Genomic DNA, 19,834 nt, shown 5'->3' on the forward strand with positions numbered 1-19,834 from the left:
ATACCAGTGTAGCAGAATATGTTTTCACAACCACGTACACTTTTTACAAACTTCAAACTCAACAGCTTTAAGACTTGTGGACTTCCACTCTCAAGAATCCCTCCTCCAGTCATGCTAGCTCAGGAATGGGAGGTGAAGTCCATAAGTCTTAAACTTGCCAAGACTCTTTCACCCCTTGACAGATTTTTGCGAAAAAAACAATTTTCCCCAAAAACAGGGGCATTTTTACCATCCCCCAGCGCCCAAGAGCTCTCTGCAGGCGTGGGGGGGGGCCCTTCGGGACAGCAAAAATATCTGCGTTTGGTGTATAAGACACATCGACATTTCCACCTTCTTTTAGGGGAGAAAAGATGTCCCTTATACTCCGAAAAATTACAGTACACGAGTTCCCTTTATTCTTCACCTTTAGACAGAATCTTGCCAGACTAAAGCAACTATTTGCAGAACTATGAATATACAGTAGTACCTCTAGATACGAGCTGCTCTACATGCGAGTATTTCAAGATACAAGGGGAGAGACATTTCTGTTCTAGTTCCAAGCTCAAATTCGGGATACGAGCTGAGCGTCCACTAGGTGGCGCAAGAATCCTTGCTTTTGGTTATCTCGGAGGGGAAAAACAACTTGTTCCAGATACGAGTTGCCTCGAGATACAAGCTCCCTTATGGAACAAATTATGCTCGTATCAAGGGGTACTACTGTACTCTGGGAACTGCTAGGAAGGAGCTGTTTTAGCTCTGTGTGTGTCAATTCTCTGCCCTCTGAAACGCAGTCCCTCTCTCCTGGGAATCCAGACTTCCTGGGCACCAAACAGGTAGATTGTGATTGATGAAAGGTAGAACGACATACGGCCTGGGTGTGAAGGCAGCCACGAAAATATAATGGCTTCGTTTGCAATAACCCACCTACGCCAACTAAATTAAATCATTTTCTAGGTGCAAATGCAGAATCGGGGACAACGGCCTATAAATATGCAAGTAATAAAAATAAAAATAAATAAATAAACCCAGCCACATGTTAAACCACAAGGAACCCACCAAGTTTGCCGTGTCGTGAGAAAGCGACCCACTGCTCTTTCACTGGGGGGATTAGTTGTGTTGGGCAAACCCAGTCCAGGAGTTGAGGCAACCCAAGAGGTTCTCAACCCTCCCAGCTTACATTAACCTGGCGTTTGCCTTTTTTGCTGGGTTTATTTTGGGGGGGGAGGGGGTTGGATGCAAGGTGTGGATGCAAGAACCCCACGACCTTTTTCTCCGGCAGGTCTCGGATGCGCCGAGAGATGTTGGTGGAAGGAAGCCAGGAGGACACTGACGCCGAGCAGGGCACCACCCCCACCGGCCCTTTGCTCAAGGAGGCCCAGCCCCGGAGCCCCAACTCAGAAGGGGAGGACCAGAAACCCACCTTCAGAAATGTGGAGTGCCAAGGAGAACGCCCAGCGCTGGTGGAAATCAAGGAGGAGCAGACAGACGCTGGTGACAAAGACAACGGGGGCAGCAGTAGAGACTCCGGTAGTCCAAGTGGTGAGGTGCAGCCCGTCTCCAGAACCAGCCCCAGAGAAGAGCCTGGTTGTGCGAGCCCCCACGAAGCTCCCAGCCTCACCTGGGCCAGCAGCACCCTACGCAGCCAGACACACCTGCCCGGAGGCCACAGCTATCCCGGTTTCCATAACCCCATGGAGACCGACTGCCGCGAGAGCTCTCCCTTGGACCCCGCTAGCTTTAAATCCGCCTCCGAGTCCTCCCGTTGCAGCCTGGAAGTGTCTCTAACTTCTCCATCCGCCGCTTCTTCGCCGGGACTCCTGATGTCCGTCTCTCCCATCCCCTCCTGCTCAGCTCCCATCTCCCCCTTGCCGGTGAATGCCACGGCCACCAAAGGCCAGAGCGCCAGCCCGGCTGCGGAAACGGGCGCCACGCCGCCCAGCGCAAAACCGACTACAAACAGCCAGCGGCGGAACGAGAAAATGGCCAACCTCAACAGCATCATCCATCGGCTGGAAAGAGCTGCCAACCGCGAGGAGACTCTGGAGTGGGAATTTTGAGAAAAGAAAATGACCAGAACCAAATACCCAAATAACGTTGTCCAGGTTCTAAATTCCACATAACATGTGGACGAAGCAGGGGGTCCTAGCAGTGTATAGAGAAAAAAACCCAGATCTATAAATATCTATATATATATATATATACATATATATATATATATATGAACACATATATATACACATATTTTATTAATTTCATCAAGTCTAAGGAGGGGACAAAAAAAACCCCTACGCTGTATTTTCAAACGCAGGAGACGGCTGCTCTTTCTTAGCTCCTGAAGGTAACCCAAAACTGACTTTTAGGGGGTTTTAAAATGTGAAAACAGACCCACACAGGAACAAACTGAGAACACTTTTAGAAGGGAAAAAAAAAAATTAAAATAATATTTATAGACCTCTTTTAGATATTTTAATAAAAGGAAACTTTGGAATTTATTAACAGCTCAAGCTGCTTTGATATTAAAAGATAAACTGTATCAGTTGTATCATTAAATGCCCACTGGAAGTCTTGTAGTTTGCCACTGGATGAGATTAAAGAAAAAAAAAAATATTAAAAATTTTAAAAAATTGGAACCTTGGCTCATTGATCCCAGCCATCAAAGAAGCACTATGAGACTGACCCAAACGTTACTAAACTTGATTGGCAGATTCTGCGTTTCCTCCACTACGCCAGTCAAGAAGCTTTGATCTTGTAGCCCACGAAGACACTAAATTTGGAAGCCACGCGTGGTGCCCTCTTGAGTCTGCTCCTTAGTTCGAGTGGTATGTTCCCTTCGTTTTTGTTTTCCTTCTTTCTTTCTGGGGCAACACAACAACATCGACAACAACAACAACAAGAGAGGTGTTTCATGCTGTTGTACGGAAACATGTTTTCAAGGGCCTCGTTGAACAAGATGTACCCCAATTGTCTCGCCTTTACAAAGTGGGCATCCAGAAAAGGGGGTTTTTCTTCCTTTTCTTTAAAAAAAGCATCCTGCCTTTCAAAAAACAAAGGCGCATTTGCTAAATTGAACCGTCCGTTACGAGTCTGGTTTCTTCCCGGGAAGACTTTAAAGAGAATTACAACTTTAAAAAAACAAAATGGAAAAAAGTACATGAAAATAGTGCAAAAGTCTTCAAACTTGGCAACTTTAAGACTTACGGACTTCAACACTGGAGAATTCTGGGAGTTGAAGTCCACAAGTCTTAAAGTTGCCAAGTTTTGGGACCCCTGAAATAGTCCGTGCCTGCTTAGCTCAACATTTCAGATTTAGAGGATATGTCGACACAGACCACTGAAGCAGAATAGAAAATGTTTGCCCCTTGGAGTAGCAGCAAAGAAATGTAATAGTAACAGTGTCCTATGAATTCCCCTTACCAATTTTTGGAGAAAAGGTGAAGGCTAAAGCCAGGCCCACCTCCTCCTCTCCTGCTCTGGATCCGAAGGATGGAAATAACCAGTTTGGATTTCAGTGGTACCTCTACCTACGAATGCCTCTACTTACGAACTTTTCTAGATAAGAACCGGGTGTTCAAGATTTTTTGGCCTCTTCTCAAGAACCATTTTCCACTTATAAACCCCGAGCCTCCGAAGCTGTAACCAGAAAAGGCAGGGAGAAGCCTCCGTGGGGCCTCTCTAGGAATCTCCTGGGAGGAAACAGGGCCTCCACCTTGCCTATAGTTTCCCCAATCGCATGCATTATTTGCTTTTACATTGATCCCTATGGGAAAAATTGCTTCTTCTTACAAACTTTTCTACTTAAGAACCTGGTCACGGAACGAATGAAGTTTGTAAGTAGAAGCGCCACTGTAATTCCCATCAATTCGACTTTTATCTCAAAGCTAGGTGAGTTGATGATGGGACCGTCTCCAAACTAGCAGGTGTTTTTCCTTAGATGGGAATTTTTCACCAGCTGTTTCGCTAATTTGAAGGGACCCCAACCGCTGTTGTGTCTTCTCCAGATTTTAATGGGGCTGAGCGACCTCCTCAACCTTTTCATCCAGCTGTGGATTCTCCCAGATGTGATCAAATCTTTTTGAATCTAATTTACAAAACAGGGAAAGAAAAATCAGTTACCTCCCCCACATCAAAATGATTGGCCTTCCCACTGGGTGCATTTTTAAAAATCAGAACTGAAAGCATTTTTCTACATTTAATGTTCCTTATTTCACCCAGTCTGGTCTATTTGCCCACCTGAAACACCTGAAAATATCACTTACCTAGAAACGCCCCTTGAACAAATTCAACTTCTATCTATCAAAATAAAATGTGGCATGGGGCCCATAAATTCTTCTTCACCAAAAGCTCCAGATTAGTTCTAATGGAACAGGATTAATTATTATTATTATTATTCTTTTTAAACCAAGCACTTAAGTATTGGTTCTCCACCCACGAGAGACCGGTTGTATTCGAAGCTGCCGAGATGCGTCAGCTTCCTTTTTCTAGGCGCTTGTACTGTACTTTCAAACCATTTCTACAAGATTGAACGGAGTTTGTTAAATACCGAAAAAGGCCCATTACGTTTTGTAAAGAGCCGTTAAAAAAAGGAAAATACAAAATTAACACCTCGGCCTGATGTCTCCGTTTATTGCCTCCAAGGTTTGGGCCGCCTAAGTTACCCGCTGCTTTTATCCACTCCTGTCCCGCAGAACGAATAAAGCAAAATTTCCAGGGAAAACAAATGGTGGCGGCTGAAGACGTTTCGGTTCCAGGTAAGAAAATGTTCACCAGGGTTAGGCAGAGAGACGCCGTTGCAGGCCAAAAAGGGACCCAATTTCAGTCCCTCCGTTTCTGGATTGTATTAATACACCCCACCTATTGTATACATGGACCCTGTCGCCCGATTCCCAGCCTCCCATCAACCCCATGAGATACTTTAACTTCCAAGATGGTGACCACCCAATAGCCTCCATGATCGAACGGGAGTTTTGAGTTCTCCCCAAATCTCCTCTCCATCGTAATTGACCAGAATCTTGAACTACACACCCACAATGTCTTTCCTGGAGATTTCCTCCTCCTGTTGTTGAATTGGGAGCCCACGTCCTCCTGGAGAAGTAATGGAGCCAAGCCCAACCGTTTCCATGATCCTGCGGTGCTTCTTACAAATGTAGTCACTCCCTACCCGCTCCATCCAAGGACTTAGTCTGAAACAACCTCTCCGTGAGTGCAGGGATCAAAAGACGCTCCCGAATCACTTCCGTTAGATTCCCCACTGGGGCCGTGAATGTTTCCGGAGAAAAATACAGTGGTACCTCTACCTATGAACGCCTCTACTTACGAACTTTTCTAGATAAGAACCGGGTGTTCAAGATTTTTCCCCCTCTTCTCAAGAACCATTTTCCCCTTACAAACTTGAGCCTCCGAAACTGTAATCGGAAAAAACAGGGAGAAGCCTCCGTGGGGCCTCTCTAGGAATCTCCTGGGAGGAAATGGTGCCGGAAAAGGCCGGGAGAAGCCTCCGTGGGGCCCCTCTAGGAATCTCCTGGGAGGAAACTGCCGGAAAAGGTGGGGAGAAGCCTCCGTAGGGCCTCTCTAGGAATCTCCTCGGAGGAAACAGGGCCTCCACCCTCCCTGTGGTTTCCTCAATCGCATGCATTATTTGCTTTTACATTGATTCCTATGGGAAAAACGGCTTCTTACAAACTTTTCTACTTAAGAACCCGGTCATGGAACGAATTACGTTCGTAAGTAGAGGTACCGCTGTATCATTTATGATTTCCAGGAACATCATCATCTCATGATCCCTTAACTGTGGAGGCCTCCAGGAAGTAGAAAGTTTTGCCCATTGGAGGAAGGGGGATTCATAGAGGTGGGCGGGTGGACATGAGCTGGCACCAGCCACAATTTTTCCATGAATCATGGAAGGGGGCCATCGGCAGACAGAAGACAAAGTTTCCAGCAACTCCGTCTGCAAAAATAGACAGGGCCAGTGGGTTGAGTTTCAAAGGCTGCTGTCCTTCTCCTTCCGACTCTCCAGCCAGGCCTTCCGCACCTCCACAATCTCCTGGCCGTACCAGCTATGCAGTTGGGAGAAACACACCACGCTCACCGACAGGGGTCCATCCGAGCTTGGGCCACCGGAACCGCTCGGCAGGGACCGTCTCCTTGGGGGCAACGGCGGCGGCTTGAGCCCCCCGTCGTAGCTCTTGGCCCCACTGTAAGAGTTTACCCCTCTGCAGACAGGAGACAAGCTGGACGAGGCTTCTGAGTTATTCCATAAGGCACAGCCGTTCTCCTTCCCGGGGATGCAAACGGGCAGGGAGGGTTTCTCCTGCGGATGGGTAGTCAGTTCCAAATTGGGAGCCGTTTTGTTTTTCCGATACACTAGCCGCCGTCTCAGCCCCGGTTGGGCGCCCGGCGTGGCCGCCCGCATCTCCTCCAGCTGCTTCTCCAGCTCTCTCACCACCAGGCGCAGGTAGTCGAAGCTGGCTCGGGAGAGCGCCTTGACCCAGCGCTCCAGGGCGGCTTGGCTCTCGGCCGCCAGCACGTAGGTGCGGGATTTGGGTCCGTCGAATCGGATGGCAAAGGCAAACTCCTCGCTGGCCTGGCACAGCTCCACCGTGCAGCCCTCCAGAATGATGACGCCCAGGGGCTCCCGGCTCTCCCGCTCCTCAAAGTAGAAGAGCATGTTGCCCCGCAGGACGAACCAGCGCCGGTGGTAGGCCGAGTTCCGCTCGCCCTTCTTGTGCAGGAAGCCGTCGTGGTCGGCTGGGGAGTCGCAGGTAGCGTAGAAGGAAAGGCTCCTCTCGTTCAGCTTCATGGTGGGCCTCCCTGGGAAGGACGAGAGGGAAAAGGTGGTGGGTCCCGGCGACCATCATCATCGACACCAAGGGCCACGTGGTGATGTGTGCTCTCCCTGGTGGCTCTGAGTGCTAGTTGAGTCCCTCGCAATTCTGCTACTGCACCTGGGCAGGAAGCGAGATCTCGCGCGGACACGCAGGGGCGCTTGAGTTTTGATGTGGTAACCGTGGAGTCCAGCACAATTCTGCTACTGCACCTGCGTGTCCGCAGAACCCAGCGCAATTCTGCTAGCACTCAGAGCCACGGGGGCGAGCACACATCACCATCCCATCTTAGCAGCCCACCTCTGCTTACAGCCTCAAAATGGTTGCATTTATAGCAGTGATTCTTTTTTATTTTAAATTTATTATTTATTATTTATTTATTAGATTTGTATGCCGCCCCTCTCCGTAGATTCTCCAGTCAGTTTAAGGTGTCTGGACACCATCAGCCAAGGAAATCTAATCGCCCCAAACTTGGTGGCATAAGTGAGTCTTAAGACTCTTGCAGAAGGCGAGGGGTGTATGGGGCAGTGCAAATCTCCGTGGGGAGCTGATTCCAGAGGGCTGGGCCCCCCACAGAGAAGGCTCTTTCCTTAGGTCCCGCCAAGCGACATTGTCTGGTTGACGGGACCTGGAGAAGACCGACTCTGTGGGACCTAACCGGTCGCTGGGAGGTAGTCCCACAAGTAATCTGGCCCGATGCCATGTACGGCTTTGTAGGTCATAACCAACACTTTGAATTGCGTCCAGGAACCAATCGGCAGCCAGTGCAGGCCGCGGAGTGTTTTAAAAGGACAAAGAAGAAAGTCAGACAGAAATCAACACAGCCCGAGTTGCTGATCAGGTCCAACCACTCCTGCCTCTACGGAGCTCAGTCATTCCCATCCTTGCCACCCACATTTATCCTCCTCCAAAGTTACGGCTGCCAACTTTATTGTTTGGACGGATCAACCTTGTTGACAGTTGGAGACCAACACGTGCCAACCTCGCCTGGCACGGAGCAGGCCAAAAACCAAACATTGCCAACATCAGATCTGCCTCTGAAGCCCCAGCAGCCGAGAATGTGTATCCCACCAACAAGCCTCAAAATTTAGAAACATAGAAGATTGACGGCAGAAAAAGACCTCCTGGTCCATCTAGTCTGCCCTTATACTATTTCCTGTATTTTATCTTAGGATGGATCTATGTTTATCCAGGCGTGTTTAAATTCAGTTCCTGTGGATTGACCAACCACGTCTGCTGGAATTTTGTTCCAAGCATCCACTACTCTTTCAGTAAATTAATATTTTCTCATGTTGCCTTTGATCTTTCCCCCAATTAACCTCAGATTGTGCCCCCTTGTCCTTGGGTTCACTTTCCTATTAAAAACACTTCCCTCCTGGACCTTATTTAACCCTTTAACCTATTTAAATGTTTCGATCACGTCAAATGGGCTCCCACCGGTGCTCTATACAGCAGGATCACAATCTCCCTCTTCCTGCTTGTTATACCTCCAGCAATGCAGCCAAGCCTTCTGTTCGCTTTCCCTACCGCCCAACCGCAGGTGGCATGGGTGTCCTTTCCGTGGCCACCTGTATTTTGGGGGAGTTTATTGGGTGACGTCTCGGCACCATCCTGGGAGTGCAAAAAGTACTGGCACTGGGATTCCCGGGAGAATTGGGGGAAATCCCACTTCCCCTTCTTAAACTCAACCAGGAAAGGCACCAGCTGCAGAAAGGGGAACTTTGCAGGTAAGGACCAAGTGGGGAGACCGAGGCACCTGAGGCCAAAATCCGAGTTGGGGGGCCTCCCTTCCAGGTTGCCATCTATCTACCTCGCCCCGGTGTGCAATTCTGCAACTTGATTTAGCCCCCCAAGGAAGAGGGGAGCCCTGTGTTTGAGGTGCCCTTTGCGAAAACGAGGGGGCTCCCTTAAGGGGTGGACTTTCCTCCAAGTTCTCTCCCTTAGCAGCTTCTCGTGCCACCCCAAGATGATGATAATAATAACAATAATAATAATAATAATTATTATTATTATTATTATTATTTTGTATTTCAGCACAAGTCGGGTGCTTCCCAAGCACCCAGGACTGTGTGATGTAATAATAATAATAATAATAATAATAATAATAATAATAATAATAATAATAATAGTCCTAGGTGCTTGGAAGAACCCGACTGGTGATGAAATACGAAATCCAGCATAGTAATCTCATTTGCTGTGTTGTATTGATGATGATAACAATAACAACAACAACAGAGTTGGAAGGTCTTCCTGTCCAACCCCCTGCTAAGGTTTCCTCCACTACTTCAGACAAATGGTTATCCAACATCTGCTTAAATACTTCCAGTGTTGGGGCATTCACAACTTCTGGAGGCAAGGAGTTCCACTGGTTAACTGTTCTGACTGTTCTCCTTAGTTCTAAGTTGCTTCCCTCCTTGTTTAGTTTCCACCCATTGCTTCTTGTTCTACCCTCGGGTGCTTTGGAGAAGAGGTTGACTCCTTCTTCTTTGTGGCAACCCTGAGATACTGGACGGCTGCTATCATGTCTCCCTAGTCCTTCTTTTCATTCAACTAGCCGCCTTAATGGGGGGGGGGTTACTTCTTTTCATTAAATGAGAGCCAAAGACATTCCACAGTGACTGAATTGAAACATGCCTGGGATAAACATAGATTCATCCTAAGATAAAATACAGGAGATAGTATAAGGGCAGACTAGATGGACCAGGAGGTCTTTTGCAATCTTCTAGGTTTTGGTCATTCTTGACCGAATGTCTTCTGCTCTACTCTTCGGGGTTTGGCCCAAGGGCTGGAAATGGGATGAAGACAATCAAAGTTGTGGGGAGGAAGAGGGGGACCCTTAATTCAACTGCCATGTGGCATTTGTGGGTCAACAGACACCCCTTGAACCACGGACCCTCTAAACTAAAGCAACTGGACAGAATCTCCAAGAGAGGAGACCTTGCAATGCCCGAAATGGGGGAACCATCAACACCCCACCCCCAATGTTGAGGGTCCCTGGGCTGGGGGTGGGCAAAAGAGGAGCCCCCTCCTCCACTGCTCCCTTGCCCCCCCTCCTGTCCATGCCCCGCAAGGCCTGAAGCTGCGGGTCCTTTGAGAGCCCCCCCCCCCAAGGAAGGGTCTCCAAGTGAGGCAGTCGGGGGGGGGCTTTTCTGCAGAAATTATGCCCCCCCTCGCAAGAAGAGGGGAGGGAGAGGGAGATTGGGGGGGGGGGGATTTAATCGTCTTCCTCTCCCTCCTTCTTTGGCGGGGGGTGGGGGCTCTTCGGGGAAGACCCAGAGACGGTTCGGGCAGCCCCGGGACTCACCTGGCCGCCTCCGCGGAGGCTCCTCCGTCCGTCCGTCCGTCCGCCTTTGTCCGCGGGCGAGCCGAGCGCCGCCTCCCTCCCTCCCTCCGCCTGCCTCCTTCGGGCTCTCCCGGCGCTGGGAAGGGGGAGGCCGGGCTGGCTGGGGCTCTGGCCGCTCCCGGCCTTCCGGTGGCCTTGCCGGGAGCCCTGCGGAGCCCCCTCCCCTCCCGGGCGGGCCTCGCCCTCCTCCCTCCGCCTTTCAGCTGACCTTGGGGGGAGTGAATGAAGGGATTGATTTAGTTTCTTTCTTTCTTTCTTTCATTCTTTCTTTCTTTCATATTGGATTTATATGTGTGTCCCCCCTCCAAGGACTCAGGGCAGCTCACAACATGTAAAAGAATAGGATTCTTTATAGAATTCTTTCTTGGCCCCATTGGATACACAGGGGATTTGTCTTTGGTGCAGATGTCTTTTCTATAATAGAAAAGAGACATTTATCAAGAACCGTGAGGTAAAAAACATTTAATTATTGTCACAGGGTACAAATAAGCAACCCAAGAATAGAATAGAATTCTTTCCTGTGTGATTGGACCCACAAGGAATTATTTCTCTGGTGCAGATGTACATAAAAGAAAAAGAGACATTTCTCAAGAATCATGAGGTAAAAAAACACTTAATGATTGTCAGAGGGTACAAATAAGCAATCCAGGAATAGAATAGAATAGAATAGAATACTTTATTGGCCAAGTGGACACACAGGGAATTTGTCTTTGGTGCAGATGCTCTCAGTGTACATAAAAGAAAATATAAATTTGTCAAGAATCATGAGGTAAAAAATACTTAATGATTGTCATGGGGTACAAATAAGCAATGAGGAAATAATATTAATTAAAAAAATCTTAGGATACAAGCAACAAGTTACAGCCCTACAGTCCTACGTGGGAGGAGATGGGTGATAGGAATGATGGAAAAAAACCTAGTAGTAATAGAAGTGAAGACTCAATAAATAGTTTGACAGTGTTGAGGGAATTATTTGTTTAGCAGAGTGATGGCTTTTGGGAAAAAAACATTCCTGTGTCTAATTGTCTTGGTGTGCAGGCCTCTGTAGCCACGTTTTGAGGGTGGGAGTTGAAACAGTTTGTGTCCAGGATGCGAGGGTGTCAGTCAATATTTCCACTGTTGATACTGTGTTGTCTAGTATTGTGAGAAGGATGGCAGGGTTTCTTTATAATATATATTTTATCTTTATTATAATTATTGTTCTATTGCGTTGCTTTCAGCCATTTTTGAAAAGTCTCCAAAACCGTGGCAACTTTAGGACTTGTGGACTTCAGCTCCCAGAATTCCTCAGTCACGCTGGCTGGCTTATGCTGGCTGAGGAATTCTGGGAGTTGAAGTCCACAAGGCGTAAAATTGCCAAGGTAGAATATCCCTTTAATAGGCCGGGTAGTTATCAATAGGGCCACTAGATGGCGCTCGAGCCACATCTATTCCTTTGCAAGGACCCTTTTAAGAGGTGCCTTTGAAATGCAAAGGGCGTTAAAGAGTTGTTTTGCAATATATATATATTTTCTTTTAAGGGAGTCCTTCAAAGCAGGCTTATCAAAAGGTAAAGTGTGCCTCGCCAAGCATTGTAAGCCTCCCGTGCTTAAAAGCGGCCTAAGTTGAGAAAGCTTGGCTTAAAAGATATCGTAGACTTAAAAGCTGGAGAAAACTAAACCAGGCAGATAGCAATTTTCTCTGCAGTTGATTTTGGGGTGGGGGGCGGGGATTTATGTTGTGTTGCGTTTCATCCAGCACATGGGGCGAGAATTTGTTTTTATTTTTTCCTTAAACCCAACTGCAATTGTCAAACGCATTAAGTTTGGCCAGAGCTTTTGAGAGTTTATCCTTTGCATTTCGCAAATAACCGAGCCATTCAAGATTTAACCTGCCTGGCCATCAGGCCGACCAAGTTAACAAGACCACACCAAAAAAAAAAAGGGACTTCCCGTCCTGCCTTGCAGAAGATACAGGCGCCTTTGTTTAATTCTCCCCAGCTTGCAAAGCCTGCACTCCTGGCCTAAACAGAGCTCTTAGTTCTCATCCTGGGCCATTAAAATAGAATAAGGGCAAACGGCTTTTGAACACTGGGCCCTGCAAGCCCTATTCTATTTAATTTTAATTTTAAATGATTTTCTGACCGCTTGGACAAATAGCAACAATGAAGTTGGCTGCGTCTTTGAGGGCTTCCAGAATGGAAAGCCGGGGTCTTTGCAACTGGAAGGCAGGAGAGTCCAACCTTGGCAACTTTAACACTACAAGTCTTGAAAGATGCCAAGTTGCAGCTTGGGGATTCTGGTTTTCGGTCCTCCCTCTCTGCAAAGGGCCCTGGCCGTGGGGGCTGCTGGCTTTAGGGGTCGGGAGGCAAGTGCGAATCTGGAGCGTCCTGCTCAGCTTCCCCCACCTCCCTCCAAGGACCCCTGACCCAGGGTGAACCCCCTCTCCCAGCATCCCATTCGAGGGTTCCCCCGCCCCCATTCGCCTGGCCTGGGTAGTCCGGCCTCTTCGGACAGGTGTTGGAGTGAGGGGGATTCCCTGTCTGGGGTCCCCAGGCAGGGGAGCTTCTAACCTCTCAAAAGATGCTCCCAAGGGACTATCTATTCATTGGTTTGTTTATTTGCTTGCTTCCTTATTTCTTTCCTTCCTTCGTTCCTTGCTTGCTTCCTTCCTTATTTCTTTCCTTCCTTATTTATTTCCTTCGTTCCTTGCTTGCTTCCTTATTTCTTTCCTTCCTTATTTATTTCCTTCGTTCCTTGCTTGCTTCCTTATTTTTTTCCTTCCTTGCTTCCTTCCTTGCTTCCTTCCTTCCTTATTTCCTTCCTTATTTCCTTCTTTCCTTATTTCTTTCCTTCGTTCCTTGCTTGCTTCCTTCCTTCCTTCCTTCTTTCCTTCCTTCCTTCCTTGCTAGAGTTGGAAGGGACCCGGTGGGTCATCTAGCCCAACCCGCTGCTCGACAGCAACTTCCACGACGGCTCCCGCTTTCCCGGCGCGGGCGAGCACTTGTCCCCCCTCCCTCCCTTCCCCCACGTGGGCTGCCCCTCGCCTCCCCCTCCGCCCCTCCCCCCGCCCATCCGGAGGAAGCGAAAGCGCCCGCGAGCCCCCCCTTCCCTCCCCGCCGCCTCCCTGCGCTCCCCGCCTCCGCCTCCGCCCCGCGCCCGCCTCCTCCTTCCTCCTCCTCCTCCTCCGGGCGGGCTCCTCCGACGGCGCGGCGGGCAGCATGGGCCGGGCGGCCGCGGGGCGCCGCTTCTCGCGCAGGTGGGTCGGTGGCGGGGCACGTGCAGAGGGCCGGCGGGGAAGGCGGTGCGGGCATGTGCGTGTTTCCCCCCCTGGGAAAAGCCCCCCCCCATTGCACCTGGGGAGGGAAAGGGGGGGCTCGTCTTTTGGGGAGGGGTGGGAGCTGGAAGCCCCCCCCCCCGCTTTCCTGACCGGGAGGGGCTTCGGAGCAGAGGCCCCAGGAGAGGAATCCCCCTCCCCGGACGGCCCGTTTGGAAACCTCGGGGGGTCCCTTTCTGCGGGGGGGGCATCCCTTGGGGCCCTTTGGGGACAGGAGCAGCCTGAATGGAGGGTGGGGGGCGTCCGGGAAACGGGGGAGGGGCAAGAGATGCCCCCACCACCATCCAAGGGAGGAAGCCTTGTAGGCGAGGAAGACTTGGGGGGTGGGGGGGGGGTGGAGCAGGGGGAAACTTCCAATGGGGGGGAGGAATAATGCAAACTTCCAAGCGGGGGGGGGGGCGGATAATTTATTTAATTATTTAATTTGTATGCCTCCCCTCTCCGTAGACTCGGGGCGGCTCACAGCAATAGTAAACGCAATGCAAAATACAAATCTAATATTTAAAAACTAAAAAACCCATAATTAAAAAACATACAAGATAATGCAAACTTCCAAGGGGGGGGGGGGCGGATAATGCAAACTAGCTGGAGGTTTGTGTTCTGTAATTTCCTCCCTCGGTTTGAATGGTCCAGGTCGGTTTTTGGGGAAGGTTTTCGAAGTCCAGGAGTTTTATTTAGCTTATTAAGTTTATTTTTCGAACAAATATCAGGTTGTGGTTTGTATAAGCAGAGTCCGTTTGGAGTGAGAGTGAGCAGCATATAAATAAATAAAAAAGTAAAATGATATAATAATAAAATAAATAAATATCAACATAATTAGAAAGTAATGACCAAAGAAGACAAATAGGAGGATAGGGACCATAGGCTCCACCACTTGTTCCTGGGTCCAGTTGGGGAGCTGGAGGGTTGGAAGGGGGCTCCAAGGGAAAGTGAAGGGGGGCTGGCTTGGCTTTAGAGAAAGTTTTTTAGGGGGGTGGGGTCCTTGGTCAAGAGGGGGCAGCCCAAATCTCATCCCACCATCAAAGGGAGGGAAATGTACTTTGGAATTCAAAAAGACATTTTTTAAAAAGATGTTGGGGAGCAACCACAAAGCCCATGGGGCACTCTCCTGGCTTGAAAATCTTGTAGTGGTTCTTATTTTTTTGCAAACCTTGGAGTCAAAGTGAGTGTGTTTGTGTGTGTCCAACTCTGGGCCACTTTTAAGACTTTGTGGACTTCCAATTCCCAGAATTCCTGGAGAAGCCCGGAAAGGCAACGTCGGCTGGGGAATTCTGGGAATTGAAGTCTTAATTAAACTGACTAAATTAACCATTAGATTAGATTAAATTTATTGGATTTATACGCCGCCCCCCTCCGTAGACTCGGGGCGGCTCACAACAATGGTAAAAAACAATACATAGCAACAAATCTAATATTTAGCAATCTAAATTACAGTTTTAGATTAAAAAGTCCAAAAAAAGAAACCCCAATATATAAAAAACAACAACACACAATCGAATCATACACAGAAACTACATGGGCAAGGGGCGATGTTTCAATTCCCCCATGCCTGATGGCAGAGGTGGGTTTTAAGGAGTTTCCGAAAGACAAGGAGGGTGGGGGCAATCCTAATCTCTGGGGGGGGGAGCTGGTTCCAGAGGGTCGGAGCCACCACAGAGAAGGCTCTTCCCCTGCCAGACGACATTGTTTAGTCGACAGGACCCGGAGAAGGCCCACTCTGGCTTCTCCTCCTCCTGACCAGATTGCTGCGCTGCGAAGGCTGCCGTTTCTCAGAAGCTTATCAGAAAATCGCGCTGGGTGCAGCTGGGCACTGCATGGGTTGCGAGCGCGGGTTGCAAACTTGCTTTGCATGCAATTGGGGTAGCATTGGTGCTGCGAGGGATTGGGCCCAGGAGGAGCCGGGGGAGGCCCAGACTTGGAGGGGGGGGGCGCTTATACCGGCCGGAACTTTTCTTGACACAAACCAGGTTCCAGAAAAGAGGATGGATTGGTTCCTCCCTCCCTTTCTCTCTCTCTCTCTTTCCTTCCTTCCTTCCTTCCTTCCTCCCTCCCTCCGTCCCTCCCTTTTTTCCTTCTCTTTTTTTCCTTCCTTCTTTCCTTCCTCATTCATAGAAACAGAGAAAAGAGTGAGAGCAGAAAAAGACCTCCTGGTCCATCTAGTCTGCCCTTATACTATGTCCTGTACTTTATCTTAGGATGGGTCTGTGTTTATCCCAGGCAGGTTTAAACATATATCCATCCTAAGATAAAAACACAGGAAATTTCCTTTCCCCTTTGCTTTTTCCTACTTTTCTTTACCCCCAAATTAAAAGGGGAAATTCCCTCCAAGGAAGCCGAGTATTTATTTATTGGTTCAATTTCTGTGCTTACCATACTCCCTACTACTACTAGGACAGATCAATATCAGAGTTGGGAGAGGGACCCTTGAGGTCTTCTAGTCCAACCCCGACTGCTCAGTCGGGACCCCCGTGTGCTGGGTGCAGATCTCTCCACTCTTAAAGCTCATTCCCGCTTCTCAAGGCATTGGAGGTGAATTGAACACAAGTGTGCCTGTGTGTGTGATTTTGTGTGAATGGTCCTTTGCTCTTCCCACCCTCTCTTTTCCCTCCCACCCGTGGCCAGGCCTGCTGGCGCGGCTACACCCCTTCCCACCGGGCCCAGACGCCTTTTATAACAAGGGGAAGTTTGGGAGCGGCTGTTCTGCCACAGTGCAAGCAAAAGAGGGGTGGTGGTGGTGCAAAAAAAAAAAAGGCCATTGTGTATTGCAAAGCACACACACAAAAAGAGGCAAGGGGGGGGGCTCTTCTATTTTTGTTGTGCTGTTGCAAACGTGTGTCTCCGACCGACCAGGCTGGAGGCCGCCAAAGCGCCTTTCCCCAAACGTCACACATGTTGTTGCAAAGGCTCTACAAAGGGCCGCCCGCCTGCCGGACTCCACAGAGATCCTCGGCGCTGGGAAGGCAGGAGCCGGCTTATGTAACTCCAGGCTGCGTCACGGGCACGCCTGTCTTTTCCGCTTGTGTGTGTGTGTGTTCATTGCATAAGAATGCGAGCAAGACTTTTGCAAGAATCTTTTGCAGAGTCTCTCTAGCAACGGGGCCCAGTCAGGCGTCTTTGGAATCAAAACAGAGCCAGAAGGGACCTTAGAGGTCATCTAGACCAGTGTTTCCCAACCTTGGCCACTTGAAGATATCTGGACTTCAACTCCCAGAATTCCCCAGCCAGCGAATGCTGGCTGGGGAATTCTAGGAGTTGAAGTCCAGATATCTTCAAGTAGCCAAGGTCTAGACCTTACTTTTTATTTATTTATTTCCTAATTTGCTTTGTCAAGTATGTAGTGGTGGTATACAAATATATAACAATGTTTGTATACATGCTACTAGTGAGAGAGAAACATTAGGACAGGGGACGGAAGGCACGCTGGTGCACTTATACACGCCCCTTACTGACCTCTTAGGAATCGGGAGAGGTCAACAGTGGACAGTCTAAAGGTAAAGTTTTGGGGGTGAGGTGATGGTACTACAGAGTCTGGTAGTGAGTTGCAGGCATCAACTACTCTGTTACTAAAGTCGTATTTCCCGCAGTCGAGGTTGGAGCGGTTTACTTGTAAGTTTGTATCTGTTCTGTGCTTATATGTTGTTGTGGTTGAAGCTGAAGTAGTTGACAGGAAGGACATAGCAGCAGATGATTTTATGGGCTGTGCTTAGGTCGTGTTGAAGGCGACGTAGTTCTAAGCTCGGATTGTGAGTCTAGTTGCGTAGGGGATTCTCTTGCGAGTGGAGGAGCGGAGGGCTCTTCTTGTAAAGTATCTCTGGACCTTTTCTAAGTGTTTATGTCCGAAATGCAGCGTGGGTTCCAGACAGATGAGCTTTATATATATTTATATATTTATAAATAAATAAATAGAATTTTTATTGGCCAAGTGTGATTGGACACACAAGGAATTTGTCTTGGTGCAGATGCTCTCAGCGTACATAAAATAAAATATACATTTGTCAAGAATCATATGGTACAACACTTAATGATTGTCATAGGGGTTAAATAAGCAGTGAGAAGCAATATTAATAAACAGAAATAAATATAAGTAAGCAACCAAGCAAGCAAATAAATAAATAAATAAATAAATAAATGTCCCTCCCCTTAGGTCTTTTGTCTAGATGGGCCAAACCCAAATGTTATTTTATTTTATTTATTCCTTGGATTTTTATGTCGCCCTTCTCCGAGGATTCCTGCAACCGTTCTTCCTATAAGTTTTAGCCTCCAGGCCTTGAATCCTCCTTGTTGCTCTTCTCTACGTTTTGCAAAAAAAAAAGCCCCTGCAAAGGTGGCCCCCCACGGTGGGGCCTTGGGGAAGCCTGGAAAGACCCTTGTTTGGGTCGCTGCCCACCCTCCTCGGCCTCGGGTTTCCCAGGGACCCCCGAACGGGAGGACATTGGCGTTACGTCTAGGAGGAAGTGTTGCGACGGCGGCGGTAGTAGTGGTGCTGAGTCATTGGCAGGCTGGCCAGACAGATAGACCCGAGCGGGGGGCCCCGTGGTGGGGGCAGGAGACTCGGGCACCTGCTGCACCCAGCGCGTTCAAGTTTCGGCTCCCGGCGGCGTCTCTTCGGGTGGGTTTGGAAAGCTTGTGTGGTTTCTATTTTTATTCCCTTTTTGGATGGCGGCCCTGCCTGGCCAGCGAAGTGCTTCCCCCCCCCCCCCAATTTGGGAAAGGTTGGTTTCTGCAAGGGGAGGGGGGTCTGCAGGGCCTTACTCTCCCCCTCCCACTACTCCCCTTGTGGCCAGGCTCCGTTTGGCCTCTGCTTGTGGGTAAGTTGGGCCCTCGTTTCTCCACTGGCTCAGTTTCGGAGGCTTAGGGACAATCTAGGAGAGAAGCAACTTGGAAGGAAGGAAGGAATTCCCTGACAATTAACCAGTGGAACAGCTGGCCACCAGAAGTGGCGGAGGTCCTTGATTGGGCCACCATTGGTCTGAAACTAGAAACGTAGAAGATTGACGACAGAAAAAGACCTCCTGGTCATTATTATTATTATTATTATTATTATTATTATTATTATTATTATTTATTGTTATTGTTATTGTTTAGATTTAGATTTGTATGCCGCCCTTCTCCGAAGACTCAGGGCAGCTCATACATCTAGTCTACCCTTATACTATTTCCTGTATTTTATCTTAGGATGGATCTATGTTTATCCCAGGCATGTTTAAATTCAGTCACTGTGGATTGACCCACCACGTTTGCTGGAAGTTTATTCCAAGCATCTACTGCTCTTTCAGTCAAATAATATTTTTCCCCGCTGCTTCTGATCTTTCCCCCAACTAACCTCAGATTGTGGCCCCTTGTTCTTGTGGTCACTTTCCTATTAAAAACACGTCCCTCCTGAACCTTCACAACTTATGGTGGCAAGTTGTTCCACGGATTAATTGTTCTGACTGTCAGGAAATTTCTCCTTAGTTCTAAGTTGCTTCTCTCCTTGTTTAGTTTCCACCCGTTGCTTCTTGTTCTACCCTCAGGTGCTTTGGAGAATAGCTTGACTTCCTGAGATATTGGAAGACTCTTATCCTGTGTCCCCTGGTCCTTCTTTTCATTAAACTAGCCATGCCCAGTTCCTGCAACCGTTCTTCCTATGTTTTAGCCTCCAGTCCCCTTAATCCCCTTTGTTGCTCTTCTCTGCACTCTTTCTAGAGTCTCAACATCCTTTTTGCATCATGGCAACCAAAACTGAATGCCGTATTGCGTAAATATTTTCCCCGTCCTCTTTTTGACTCGTGCAGTTTACAGGTCCTCAATGGAAGGCAGGTTGGCAGCCATTGTTTTGTTCTGCAGTTCTGACTCTGATGTCTGTGTCGGTCTCGTTGGGTGGCAGAACCGAACCAGACAGTGCTGGAGGTGCAGATGACGGACTCAGTGATTCCTCTGTAGAACTGGGTCAGCATCAATTCCCCAGCCAGCCACGCCACTCAAAGACTGGAGACCCTGAAGAGCCATGGAAGGTGGGTGGACTTCCTTCCCCAGAAAATCCCTTGGAGTTGAAGTCCACCCATCCTCAAGTGGCCAAGGTTGGGAAGAAACACGGGTTCAAGCCATCCAAGGAGTGTGGTGTTGGTATAGATCACAATGTCGGTTGGCGGGCCCCAGGGGAAGAGCCTTCTCTGTGGCGGCCCCGACTCTGTGGAACCAGCTCCCCCCAGAGATTAGAACTGCCCCTACCCTCCTTGCCTTTCGTGAACTCCTCAAAACCCACCTTTGTCGTCAGGCATGGGGGAATTGATCTCCCCCCCCCCGGGCCTATATAATTTATGTATGGTATGTCTGTAGGTATGTCTGCTTAAAAATGGTTTTTTAAAACTATTTTACATTTTAAATTGTAAATTAT

The 19,834-nt window shown here is 48.7% G+C and overlaps 3 protein-coding genes across 5 annotated transcripts in view; 2 read left to right on the top strand and 1 right to left on the bottom strand.

Moving 5' to 3' along the window:
- The window catches only part of CUX2 (cut like homeobox 2), a 103,946-nt gene extending 100,775 nt beyond the window's left edge, over positions 1-3,171 (top strand). For 2 of the 3 annotated variants that reach the window (XM_070763288.1, XM_070763289.1), the window contains exon 23: positions 1,259-3,169. In XM_070763288.1, coding sequence (XP_070619389.1) covers positions 1,259-2,036 — 778 coding nt within the window. In that variant the 3' untranslated portion in view covers positions 2,037-3,169. Of the gene's footprint in view, positions 1-1,258 lie in introns of all 3 variants that reach the window. The other variant, XM_070763290.1, reaches the window with a different exon arrangement.
- Positions 3,172-4,584: 1,413 nt separating this feature from the next.
- PHETA1 (PH domain containing endocytic trafficking adaptor 1) lies at positions 4,585-10,288 on the bottom strand. The gene is made up of 2 exons (XM_070762542.1): positions 10,105-10,288; positions 4,585-6,786 (listed from the first exon to the last, which is right to left on the bottom strand). Exon 2 carries the CDS (start codon positions 6,773-6,775, stop codon positions 5,957-5,959), a length of 819 nt encoding a protein of 272 aa, XP_070618643.1. The 5' UTR covers positions 6,776-6,786; positions 10,105-10,288; the 3' UTR covers positions 4,585-5,956.
- Positions 10,289-13,304: 3,016 nt separating this feature from the next.
- The window catches only part of SH2B3 (SH2B adaptor protein 3), a 28,567-nt gene continuing 22,037 nt past the window's right edge, over positions 13,305-19,834 (top strand). Inside the window, exon 1 of the mRNA XM_070762015.1 lies at positions 13,305-13,380. The gene's annotated coding sequence lies outside the window, so the exon portion shown is untranslated. The remainder of the gene's footprint in view (positions 13,381-19,834) is intronic.

This window comes from Erythrolamprus reginae, chromosome 10 (assembly GCF_031021105.1).
Source record: "Erythrolamprus reginae isolate rEryReg1 chromosome 10, rEryReg1.hap1, whole genome shotgun sequence".
NCBI lineage: Eukaryota > Metazoa > Chordata > Lepidosauria > Squamata > Dipsadidae > Erythrolamprus > Erythrolamprus reginae.